This window comes from Pyxicephalus adspersus, chromosome 11 (genome assembly GCF_032062135.1).
Source record: "Pyxicephalus adspersus chromosome 11, UCB_Pads_2.0, whole genome shotgun sequence".
In the NCBI taxonomy this organism is placed as follows: domain Eukaryota; kingdom Metazoa; phylum Chordata; class Amphibia; order Anura; family Pyxicephalidae; genus Pyxicephalus; species Pyxicephalus adspersus.
In genome coordinates, this window is record NC_092868.1 from 10,352,266 (window position 1) to 10,365,725 (window position 13,460).

At 40.7% G+C, this 13,460-nt stretch overlaps 1 protein-coding gene across 1 annotated transcript in view; it reads left to right on the plus strand.

Moving 5' to 3' along the window:
* Positions 1-714: 714 nt before the first annotated feature.
* ATP1A3 (ATPase Na+/K+ transporting subunit alpha 3) overlaps positions 715-13,460 on the plus strand; it is a 44,153-nt gene continuing 31,407 nt past the window's right edge. Inside the window, exon 1 of the mRNA XM_072425550.1 lies at positions 715-916. Coding sequence (XP_072281651.1) covers positions 911-916 — 6 coding nt within the window. The 5' untranslated portion in view covers positions 715-910. The remainder of the gene's footprint in view (positions 917-13,460) is intronic.

Genomic DNA, 13,460 nt, shown 5'->3' on the forward strand with positions numbered 1-13,460 from the left:
CCCACACTGACACACACTGACACACTGCCTCTTGTACACACATTAACACACGGCCTCTTGCTCAAACACTGACACACTGCCTCTTGCTCCTTGCAGTCACTTTGCACACACACACTGACACACACTGACACACTGCCTCTTGCTCACACACTGCCCCACTGCCCCCTGCTCAAACACTGACACACACACACTGACACACTGCCTCTTGCTCCCTGCACTCACTTTGCACACACATACTGACACACTGCCTCCTGCACTCACTTTGCTCACACACTGACACACACTTACACACTGTCTCTTGCACTCACTTTGCACACACACTGACACACATACTGCCACACTGCCTCCTGCACTCACTTTGCACACACACTGACACACATACTGCCACACTGTCTCTTGCACTCACTTTGCACACACACTGACACACATACTGTCACACTGCCTCCTGCACTCACTTTGCACACACCACACACTGACACACATACTGACACACATACTGTCACACTGCCTCCTGCACTCACTTTGCACACTTGCACTCACCTTCAAGAAGGTAACAGCTGCAATAAAAGGGGAGGGAGCACCAGGGTGAGAAGTGGGGAGGATGCATGCCAACCTATGATTGGCTCAGAGCATCCTGGGGGAGTGGCCTATATGACTGCAGCATATGAGGAACCAACTGTGTGAGAGGGGGGAGAGAGAGGGATGTGAGAGCTGAAGCCTCCCTTACCACAGAGCTGAGAGCGCTTCATCCTCAGCTGCCTCTCCTCCTCTCTCTCTCTCTCTCTCTCTCTCTCTTCCCCTCTTTCTTTTTTCTGTCTCCTTCCCTTCTCTCTGGGGCTCAGGTCTGTGTCCCCTCCCTTCCCCCTGAGGAGGATTGTGGCCACATCTATTCCCTGCCTGAGATAAAGCCATGGGGGTGAGTATGGTGTATATACCTTCTATATGTCTGCCCATCCTGACTGCTGTCCAAGGTGCTGACATTCAGCACAGCTCTGCTCTATGGTCCTTCTATTGTCCATCTCTATGGTCCCTCCATTGACCATCTCTATGGTCCCCCATTTTCCATCTCTATGGTCCCCCATTGACCTCCTCTATGATCCCCCATTGTCCTCCTCTATGATCCCCCATTGTCCTCGTCTCTGGTCCTCCATCCAAAAAACATTGCCATTTCTCTATATCTCAGCAGACCTGGGTGATAGAATGTGCTGAATTGGGCTCCCTGTGTATTTGTATTGTTGGCTTCCTTCTTGGAGCTGTCCATGGTCCTGATTCGGTCCACCTGAATGCTCCCTACTGGTTACCAAGTGATGTCATGTTGGAGGGATTAGCAGGTGCAGGGTTAATGCCTGACATACCGCGTACTGGCTTGTGGATAATTGTGGGCACAGCGCATTGCGGCGTCTGTCAGTCTGTCGGCACACGGTGGAAGCAGAGATGGAGAAGCCATGGGAAAAAAAAAATAGGATGAGGTCATTTGCCATAGAGAGAGGGAGAGAAGAAAAAAAAGATGGAGGAGAAGGGTTGGTGATGATGGTGGGGAGTAGGAGAAGAGAGGGAGCATCGTAGGTAGAGATGAAGACCAGGCAGGTGTAGGATGGGTGGGATGGAGGTGTCTGGAAAAGGAGTGGCAGGTGAAGACATAAAATGAGATCTCCTGACTCATCAGCAGAACAGGTTGGGATTTAAAGGCTTAGAATGAGGAAATCCTGCATGGAAAAACACCGAGAAGCCCCTGGGGTGCCACCCAATCCAAATGGGAGAAGGGCACTTGAAGGTCAGAGGGTAGTTTGGTGCAGTAGAGATGTCCAATGCCTCCTGAAGCTCCATCTTCTCCTTCTGCGATTTGGCTTTTATTTTTTGCAAACATCAATGTTTTACATTTCATGGATGACTGTTGTCCAAGTGTTTTTTGCTTTTTATCTGATTATAAGAGTGATCGGTAATTCTGTAGAGTCATCCATCTTTCCATCTTGTGATAGATGAGGCTTGGATACGAGACGATAATATGGATAATGACCTTTGGGACGATGGAGTCAGGCCTTGGAGTACAGGCCATTGAATGTAGAGGGGTGTAAAAATTGGAAACTGGTGATGGAACGTAGAGGAGATTGGGAGCAAGCTTGACAGTTTTAAGCTTTTAACTATTTAGCGTCAGTTTGTGGGATTTGGAGGACATCATTCGGCCATGTTGCATGAGCATGTTTTTAGGAAAACCTTTCTATGCTGCATGTACTTAAAAAAATGTATTGATTGTCGTATATTTCTGAATAAGTTGACCTTGTCCTTGTATTGAGATGAATTTTGTGTTACCAGCCATAGCCTATGTGTTTTTTAATATTGGCTGCAGAAGGCCCAAGGGTGTTGTATGTCATTGATCAAGGTCATGAAGCCGGATCGCTTATATCCCTTCGAAGGCTGCCCTGCCTTTATACACAGGCATACATGGGCATTGTGCCATGGCAGCCCTTTGTACTTAGCAAGATGACAGGTGACAAACCATGAAATCTGCACATAGAGTAGAATAAGTCTGTTATTTTATATATCTATATATGAATTATGATAGTTGCACATTAAAAGCCATGGATGCTTTGTGTGCCCTCAATCCTAATCTAAAGGTCAAATAGAAGTTGATTCTATGAGCAGAGGAAAGGTGACCCATCTATGGCATCAGTACAGTACATGGATGCTTTATGTAAGGCTTTGCTTTGGTACTGCGCATGCTCTGCCCATGTACTCTCCCCTCCCAGGAGACAGAGTATGGGGGCTGGGGGAGTGACATATGGCGTGGAAATGAGTGAGGATAATCCCCCCACTAGAATGGAAGAGGGGGGTGGATACAATTCTCTGTTTCCAATATGACAAAAGATCAAAGAGATACCGGTATCTATACCGGTGTCAGATACAGACTGGGTATCCTTTAAAAATAACATGCAAAAGATTTAAAGGATTTGTAATCTAGAATGCAAAATATATATAATATAGGTGGACATAATGTAAAAGAACGATTGGCCATAATGAAAGGGCTCATTAATATTTTATAGGAACAGAAAATGATTTGTAAGAAGCAATAGATTGCAGAGATGGAACATTAATTAGTATAAAAGGCAATTGATAAATTGAACGGTGGTTGTAGAATAAATTGCTGGATAACCAAAATCAATCTATGTATATCTTTGGAAAGAATGTGGACTAGGCTCAAGGATAAGGATGAAACACATTAGCCTGTTAGTGATTTCATTGGCAGATGTAATTAATAAAATATGAGTCTGAAAATATTCCAAGATGGCTGGTGTCACCCGAACGAGGTTCTCTCCTGTTCACATTAACTAGGATTTAGGCTTAACCATCCTCTGTGGCTGGATATGTCATTAGCACTGTGCGGAGACTTACGCTAGAGGTCCCCCTTACCGCAAATGTTGTACTGTGACGTAGATCTATCTGAAACCCACCGTATCATATGGATTGCCAGCTCAGCAGGTCGCTTGTGTCTTGCCAAGCAGTGTATCCATCTGATTCTTCATGAATAATTATTATGAGCCGGCACATAAATCCTGCCACTTAAGTGTTCGAAGGATTCTGTGCGAGAAAATTCTGGTTGAAGTAGCCATTCATGGACCACATTCTGAGAGCAGATTCAGCTTTGTGTGAATGATGATGATTTATTTTATAATTGAAAGCCCCATCAAAATATCACAGCAATGACCTTGTGAATGTTTCTTGTATCAATGATATACATTTATTGTTATAACAATATTGAGTGTCAGTCAATGCAAAATGTGAGAATGTATGTAAACCTAATCACTATTACATATATATATATGTATTTATATATATATATATATATATATATATATAGAACAAAGTAGGAGGATAAAGAATAAAGATAAAGAATGCCAAAAGCCACAGAGACCAGAAATGATCTAACCATTAGCCCTTAGAAACCAGGAGATGACACCACTGACTGGACTGCTATGTATACAATCTTTCAAATGTAAGCATTTGTGATACTAAAGGTCCTCATAGACCTGAAATAATAGTCACCTAATTTAGTATTATAATCTTGTTTCTATGAGCAACACCAGACAACTCTGACTATGAGATCCCGGGAGATGGTTAACTCATTCCCATCTCTATCTCATCAATGGATGCAGAGTAGGCACCACTGTAACCGATGGCAAAGATTTCCACGTTGCTTGGTAGTCATATTTAAGTATGGGCATCCATATTAATCTATTATTAATAAAACAGTAAACCAGCCAACATTCCATATGTATTTTAGGGAATGACAGAAGAACCATAAATTGGTTTGCAGCTGGCAGGTCATTCGGTTGCTGTCAGTTGTGTGGCTCACATTTGCCTCGGGGCAACTTGTATTGGACAGCAAACCAGTAATTGTCATCATGCTACTGCACTACACATTCCCTCCAATTGTCCCTGAATTGGAGGGACTGTTCCTCTTTTAGTCCTTCTTTCCCTGTCAGTTGTCCTTCTTTTTAGGTGGTATTATACACCTATATATAAAAGTATTTTTTTAACTATTGGGTGTCATTTTTCATTAAACCTTCCACAGCCTCTAAATGTGTATTACTTGGAAAAGTGAATATAAAGGTAATGTGTTTGGGGAAAATATCTTGTCATTTTATGCGGTCCACAAAATACGGGCGTGGCAGGAAGGTGTCACATGCTCTGAGCTAACAAGTGCCCCTCTTCCCCATCTATCAAAGTTGGGCGGTATGCATCGTGTGATTTCTAATCAATTGTATAACATTTATAAATCAATACTTTACAATCAACACCAAGTACTCATTATTTTATCCACTCAGGTCAATAGTTGATTTTTATTAGCAAAACCTCATTTAAAAAATTGATCTAGCAAAAAAAAAAAAAACAGCTTGTCCAATTATTTTTTTCAATCAACATCCTACCCAAATATCAATAGAAAATGATCAATGGAAAAACAATTTTTGATTGGGCAATCAATAGAAAATGTTGCGTAGACTATGGCTAGTGTAGCTCTATGTCTAATTTTAGGAACAACATTCAATATTATTCATTATTCATTATATACAATAGTAAAGTATTTTATTATAAGGGCAGCTGTATTATGCCACTGATAGTGATGACTGTGGGGCAATGTGGTGGCATTTTTGGTAGTTCCCCTAATTTTAAATTTTGGAGTGAGTTAGGAAAGATTGAACCTTTGTTAGGTTTCCATTGATGAACATTGGCACTGGCACACAAAGTCATGGAAAATCCAAAACTGGATTCCAGTGGAATCCAAAAGTTGCCACCAGAGCAAAAGGTGAAGGTAAATTTGCCAATGGGACAGTGACAAAGGGTGTCTTTAAGGGGAATTCCCTCTTGACTTTGTGGGGATTTCTTTCATTTTCTTCTATTCCTTGGTACAGGAATTAAAAGGGAAATCCACCCAACAAGACACATGCAATATATATATATATATATATATATATATATACTGTATTTATTCAAATAGAAAGTTTTATCTATACCTATACTTTAATGCTTATGGTGTACTTTAATGCTTAAGGTTTGAATTTTGGCCATCCAAGGACATTACTTGCATAGAGATTTTACGGTCCTCCTGTATTTTTGTGAGATTCCTTAAATCTTTTTGGTAGCTTTGAAGTTATAACCATAACATACCTTACATGTGTGAGATATTGCAAGCAAAGCAAAATCAAAGTTCATTAGTTCCAGTATGGGAGACCATCAGCTTATATAGATGTGATAGATAGAAGCCCATAGCCCTCCCTCTGGCTATAAGGTGTATTTGCAATCAGAATATTAATTATAATGATGGCAATAACTGTGAAATATAATGCCAGCTGGTACTAAAAAAGTATAAATAATATTTGTGAAAGGCCAAACCTTTACTAGTTATCCTGTACTGTAAAGTGGAATAAACCAGCAGCTACAAAGCTTTCTCACACTCTTCCCCCAAGACACTACAGCTCACAATAGGAGGGTTTTAGTGATGTCAATCCAGAGAGCAGTGGGTGGGACTGGGTGTGGCAAGGCGCTAATTACCAAGCTACTTGTGAATGGGCAATGACAATGCTGATAGCCACACCCCCAGCAACTTTTTCCTATTACATTGTAGTGTAAGCAGGCACAGCCTACAATAAAGTGGTAACTCTGCTGTGAATTCAGAAACAGGGCAGCATTGTTGCCACCCTTATTGGAGGAAGATGCATTAGATGGATGTCACTGGCAGGATCAATTGGTGTTATGCAGCGGGGAAAGGAAGCTATTGGAAAATGGAAAGTGCAGAAGCACCTATAAATAAGAGCTGCAGCATATATATATATATATATATATATATATATATATAAGGATTAAGATATATAATGTCTTATAAGATAAGATAATGTGTATTGGTTCAGTGCAGACATATGACATACCATGCATAATATTCTCCCTCAAGGTGTCTTCTGGGTAATGCAGAACAAGCTCTATATATGTTTTTTACTGAAGGTTATGACAAGCTGTATTTCTGCAGAGGCATTCAGCGTGTGGCCCATTTACATAACGTGATTAATGGACAGAAGTAATTTGTAGGCGAGGTCAAATGTACATATAGCATAGCTTAATCCTGCTGAATAATGCTCTGATAATTATGAGGTTATCCACTGGAGGATTTGCAGCATGCGATATAGAGAATGGATGCAGAAAAGGATTCGGATTAAGAAAGAAGAATTTAACTTAAAATGGAAAAATACACAGATGCTTCGAATTTCCATAAGATAAGGGACATGGACAGGGAAGATGAGAATGTTGTATGGAACTGATCAAAATCCATCAGAGAATGGAAGCAAATTCTTTTTTTTTTTTTACTTTCCAAAGGGTTTGTAGTTCTGTTTATTCAGTTCTGTGATTGACACAGACCCACCAAACAGCACACAGAATATGGAGGTGTCCTCCACCTCCTGGCTGCTCACTGGACAGTGAAAGAACAGCAAGACACTGATATGGTCATCTTAATGTTCACTCTCCCCATCTATCAGCATGCTGCAAATCAATTTGTCTCCCAGTCCTCCAAATCTAAATGCTTCTGTACAGGGAAATCCAGGAAGCTAATACCAAGTCATATTCAGATTCTTACATTAAGTGCAATTAAAAACATGTGTTATTGCATTAGCATCTCAGTTTTAAATAATGTAGGATTTGAATCAATACTCAAACTCTAGTCAATATTCTCTCAATGAAGGTCATTCAGCTTACAGAGGCTTTGTTCTGGATTTGGTTTTCTTGCACCAGTCACCAAACAAGGATATCCATTGCTCTGTCTGATTTACAGACCACAACTAAAGTATACATTTTTTATCTGATCACACAATATATTTATGAAGGATATGCAGGGTCTTCCAGTCAATACAACGGGCCTGATTTATTAAAGCTCCATGACTAGAGAAGATAGACTATCATGGGAGAACCTGGGTGATCCAGCAAACCATAACAAGTGTAGAAAGGCTATATACCAGAGGTAGATACCTCAGGGTTGGCCAAGCATGCCAAGCAGATTGAAGAATGTTTATCTTCCCCGTCTCTGCTTTCATGAAAGCATCATCAAGAACTGTTTCTCTTCCGAAAGACGCCATCAAGCCCACAAGAATTGATGAGCCAATTTGTTTGCCAAAATCCAGATTCATATCTTTGTGTTTGGCAATTCAGCCAATATTATTTCTTAAATTAGTGTTTCTCCCGCTTTTTAACATGGGAGAACCTCTAAAATAACTTTCAGGTTTTCTGAGAACCCCTACTATAATTATTATATCCACAGCTCACAGTATATTAGTGAAATCAGCGGGAAGAATACCTACATTGGAATTAAGAACTGGACATTGGGAAGATAGTCATCCTTACAGATAGACAAAAACATCATTAATATCTAATAAATAGGCAAAAAGTGCTCAAGGAACCCATGGGAACCTCTGGAGGAACCCTGGTTCAGAAACACTAACCTAAATCTTTATGTGTTCTCTAGAAAGGGTTCTTACTATACAGTATGTGTTTTTCAAAAAAGAGCTCCTTCCCAGAGTGAGGACTTCCACCCCGTACCCAAGACAGCTCCAAATGCATGAAAGCCAATGATAATCTTACTTTTATTGATTACAGATATTACAGATAGACATCAATATTTTCTACGGTCTCTGTTTCTAAGTGGGTTAGGCTGTATGAGTAAATAAGTAAGAGGTCATTATTTGAGTTTAACAGATTGGGATTACCCACCCAGCATGGCCATTTTTTGTTCCACAATTTCAATTGAGCATATATGCCAGGATCTGTTCGTGGCTACTGACCAGACTGTAATATATACAGTCCAAGTTCTCCCAAGGTTTCCTCCAGAGTTTGCTAGGGGTTTCCCTGACCTGTGGTTGATCGACCTCCCATGGAAGCCTGCTTAGTTCCAGGGCCAATGCCTCTTGACAAAACCATCTACACGAATCCAAGGATTGTTTTAGCTGTCTGAGAGGGTGGCATTTTGATCAGCATTGTATAGAGGGGTATCCCATCCCACTGAGCACCCATGATGGAGCATTTTTAATTGATTGAATTAGTTTGAGTAGGGGTTACCTGAGACCTATAAAAACATTTCAAGGGTTCCTTTGGGGTAAAAGGTTGAGAAAGACTTGTAAACGGAAGTGGATAAAAATCAAGCATTTGCAGGCTAAACCAACCATTTTTGACATATAAAGTCATCATTGTCCACACAAGTGAGCCATGGCAGGGGTCTGTTTTTTTGCTTACACACATTGGGTGCCTTCCTTTCTCATTCTAGAAGGTGGGGAGGAATGGTACTTGTGGTATGGAAGCTCATTGGCAATCTGGTATATGGAATTTTGGAATGTTGGGGTCTGAGGATTTAAAACTTTCACACCTGACAATATTTGATAGTTTGACAACAAGTTTTCTTCATCAGATTGATGTTGCTTTACCTTGAAACCTCTGTAAACTTATCAGAACATTCAGCCAAATAAAATCCTGCCATCTTCCTGGGAAACATATTGCAAGTTGTTAAGCGGTTGCTTTCACACATTATCACTGTTATTAGGGATTATCATGAAATCTTTTCCCGGTATTGAGAAATGGAGAAATATCATATTTACTGTAATTGTGACAGCTGCTAAGAGGTGATATTTCTAGCAGTAAGAGTCTACACATGTCACATCTCCATCACACCAATACCATCACTGTCTCTGATATATGCTTAAAGGAATACCCCATGCATTACAAATGGCCTCTCATGTTAAATATGACCTAGATGCTGAGTGATCCTAAGTTTTATCCCGTCATTATTTTTGCATGCCAGGCCGAGCTGTGAATACCCCAATGGCAGCTGGTATCATTTTTTCCCATCTGCCTACAGAAATACAACCTGTGTGGTTTCTGGTTCCCAACACCATCCTAGTAATCAGAAAAATAGGCAGAATTCCTGGTCGAGAAGCTTCAGTCCTTCTTTATTTAAAAATCTAGGAGATTTTCTAAATCTAGCTGCAAAATTTATGTAAAACAAGAAAAAAGATAAAATAAACTGATGATTTTACTTATTGTAATGCTGTTAATACAGGCAGCTGTCTGTGCAACACAAGACTGGCTGAGCAGAATGAAAAAGTTCTGGTGGATAAAACAGTTAATGGATCTATTAACAGTGCACTGGGCTGTGGTTAGAATTCTGGTTTTTGTTGGGTGGCTCAGCTTCATGGTCCATGTACAACCTGGGATCCCTATAACTATTTCTAATCTAATACATGTACTTGAAATGTATGGAAATCTCAACTGTTCATGGGGGGAACCCACTTGACAAAACTTTTAGGTTTCAGGAAACCCCTGCTAGAATGCTTTTTACAGAAAAAGTCACCCCTAGTGATAGCCAAAAAGATAATTGGTGTCAGGTAAACTAACCTGAGAGGCAGAAACTGCTCATTGCTCAAGAAATCCCATGCACCTTGAAGAACTAGGACAGAGAAACACATAAAGTAATAATACCCTGATAGAGATTCCAACCTTTCCCTAGTTCCTTGCAAAAACTTCCATGTCCAGGATTTACTACCCTTAAAAAAAACACAATTTTTATTAGCATCCATGTAGGAGGGACTTGTATACCTGAATCCAACCAAAATCCCACCTCTGCTTATGAGCACACTGCTCATAAGCAGGGGTGGGAATAAAACCAAATTAAAAACAAAATAGTGAACACAGAATAAAGACACAGAGCTATCTGAACCTTTAGACAAATTAGACTAAGTGTTTGGAAGTCACCACATTTAACCCTTACCTACCTGCATTAAGCCCAGACTTCCTTTGAGCATTTTGCTGATCTCTGTGACCTAGCACAGGTCTCTAACCCTGCAGAATTCAGAAGCAAGAGGTAGATGTTGGGCCTGTGCCAGGTTGGTCATGTTCACCTTCACATTGTCTCATTTGAACCCGACAGACTTATGTCAATAACGGGGTGCTGAAAGCAGAGCAGGGCTGAACTTTACAGAATAGTCACTGCACATAATTACACAGCATATTGATGGGGGACATAGGCAGACCATCATGGGGATTCGGAAATATGTTCCTCTTCTTCATATTTTGTTGTTCAGTAGATAATAAAAAAAGTCCATGTGCTGCTTCTTAATCCAAATCTAAATCTAAATTCCTGCTGATTGGAGAGCTCTAGTTCTTACTTAACAGTATACACACACATTGGCACAAGGGAAGGGTTATTTTAGGGTTAGTGGTGGGAGGTTAAAGTTTAAGTCTGGAAATTTTGTTTTATGGTAATTTGGAAAATTTACAAATTTTAGGATTTAAGTAACTTTAAATGGTCAATAACTATATTTTTGAGAATTATCCTTAAATGATAAGGTTTCTTACACACAAAGGTAAAATTATCATATTTACCCTTCAAAATATGTCAAAAACCAAATTATCCTGTTCCTAGGATGTCCAAACATAGAGGCTTGCCCACTGCGGCCTACCGCCCCTCTCCAATCCATCTGGTAGTTGTAAACAATAATGATGTCACCTGAATACCAGAAAGTGATAGGCAGGATGTGGTAAACAAGGAGGGGCATCCAACAACACAGCCATAGACATTGCTCCACTATGAGAAGCCCCTCCTCTCTGTCTCCTAGCATTTGTTTAGGTCATCAGGAGATGACATCACTATTGTTTACAACTACCAGCATGGATTAGAGGGGTGCTAGGCCGCAGTGGCCAAATTTCGGAATTTGGACGTGTTAGGTAGGGGATGCATGTTAGAATTTTAACCATTTTACGGGGGCAAACAAAAAGTAATATTTATGTGAATTTATTTTTACATAATTTAATTCTTTATACTCTAATTTATGGTCTTTACCCTGGCCAGATCCCCACAGGCAGTGACACCATTGCTGCATACTCCCTCAGGCCATACCTAGAATTTTCCACCCATGTGTGGAGTAAATGACGAACCCATTGGGGAAGTTCACAACATGGGTTGTTTGGGTCCTTATGGGGTGTACAATGTAGATCTAGTAGCAGGGTCCAACTGGCTTAGAATAGGACAGAAAAAAACCTTTGATGGGCCCCAGTGCTATGCCCATATGTCTTACGGTGGGCGACCCTGCTAAAAGGAGTGTAAGCAGGTGGGTATAATATTTCTAAGGAGACTCAACTGGAAGGACCATTTGAAAAATCTAGTCAGGCCAAGCTTTGGGTCAGAGTGAATGTAGGGTGAACATTTCTAGATCTCATTTTGTGCCCAAAACAGGCAACAAAAATGACCGGGGTCTCAATACCAGAAGCCAACTTATGAGGGTTGATTTATTAAATCCCCATACAGATGTCCAATGGACGTCAGAGGATTGTTGCAAGAGACGATCTTTCATGATCATTTCCAGTGACCAATGAATGAATGAGCGCTATACACACATCGCTGTTGGGTTTGATGTAAATGGGAGGAGTGAAGATGAGCAAGTTGCCTTCTCCATGGGAATGGTGGTCAATCAGTTGTTCATCAATCCATCAACGCGAGAGTGCTTTACACATGCCAGATTTTCGACTGGGATGAACACATCTCAGGTGACAATTATCTGACTTGTGTACGTAGCTTAAGGGAATATAGGATGTTCACATAGAAATTGTAAAAGTGAGCATTCATTTTACAAAAATACCCAATCACATGCCAGGAAACCTTGCACGTGATTGGATGGTTGAAGTCATCAGGGCTTCTCATTCACTAAGCTAAGTGAAATATCTCTTGCAAGGGTATGATTCATTTTCCAATTAATAAATGAATGTGTTTTACCATTTTGTAATATTCGGGATAAAAGGAAAATAAATGGGATGTTATTCCCATGCAATGAATACTGCATACACAGATAATAGTGGAATTGCTGCAGTGCTGGCCCAGATCCAAAGGACTTTCCCTCGCTCTGTCTGTTTGTCACCAGCGCTGGTTCTCCCGCAGTGTGCTGCATTGACAAGGTCATAATGGGATTATAATGACCAAGGTTATATCTGGGAGCATGCAGCAGCAGAGGAAGGCCGGCCAAAGCTGCAGAGCTAAAATAGGGAAATCAGTGGCTCCTGGTTTGCATTATGAAGGATCTCTGACTGTCTATGAACTAGCAGACCTCATGATTACCCATGGCTTCTGGTTACATAAAGTAAAAAAAATGTATATAATTTGATCCGACTGTCTCGGATGCCCTTTTTTAAATTTTTTATTTTATGTTTACCTGCCAGAATAATTTATTACTACTCATATAACACAGGAGAGCCCTGATAGGGGTGGGGATATGATTTATCACTGCTGCAGTTTCACCTTCACTTACAGGTCTCATCCCCACCCACCACCTGTGATTGGACAGTCAAATCAGCATACCAATGAGCTCATCGCTTAATCTGCATGCACACATTAAATTTCTGTCACCAGAATCTTTTTTGAGGATTTCCAGAAAAAAGAGTGCTGTATACTGTTCAGTTTTATGGAGAGGGGAGGGGGAGGATGAGCAGGAGGCATCCTGCTGCATCCTCCCCCATAAGAAAGTGACAGCTATCATCCCTGCTTGATCCTATGGTGATCCATCTTGATTGTTCTCTAAATGACTGAACACTGTACCTAAGAACACCACAATTGTTCTTCTCTGATGCTGAACACTGCTTTTCCTACTATCAGCATGTTCCCTGCACCTTAACACACCGGGATGGCTCTTTGTGCTCTTTCTTCCTACTCCAGTCTGGGATCTGGACAGAGGCTAAAAGAGACTGATATCAATTCAAATTTAGGTACCTAATACATTTTATAAGTGCAGACCTGCTTTGGGATCAATCCTTCTTGGCTCCCCACAGCTGGAACCTTGCCTTAAAGGGAACCAGGGAACATTTGACAGCTAGTGGCAGTGAGTGGAAATGTACTGGTACCGGTACTGTGTGATTAAAAAAGGTGCCATTATGAACTTGTCCCG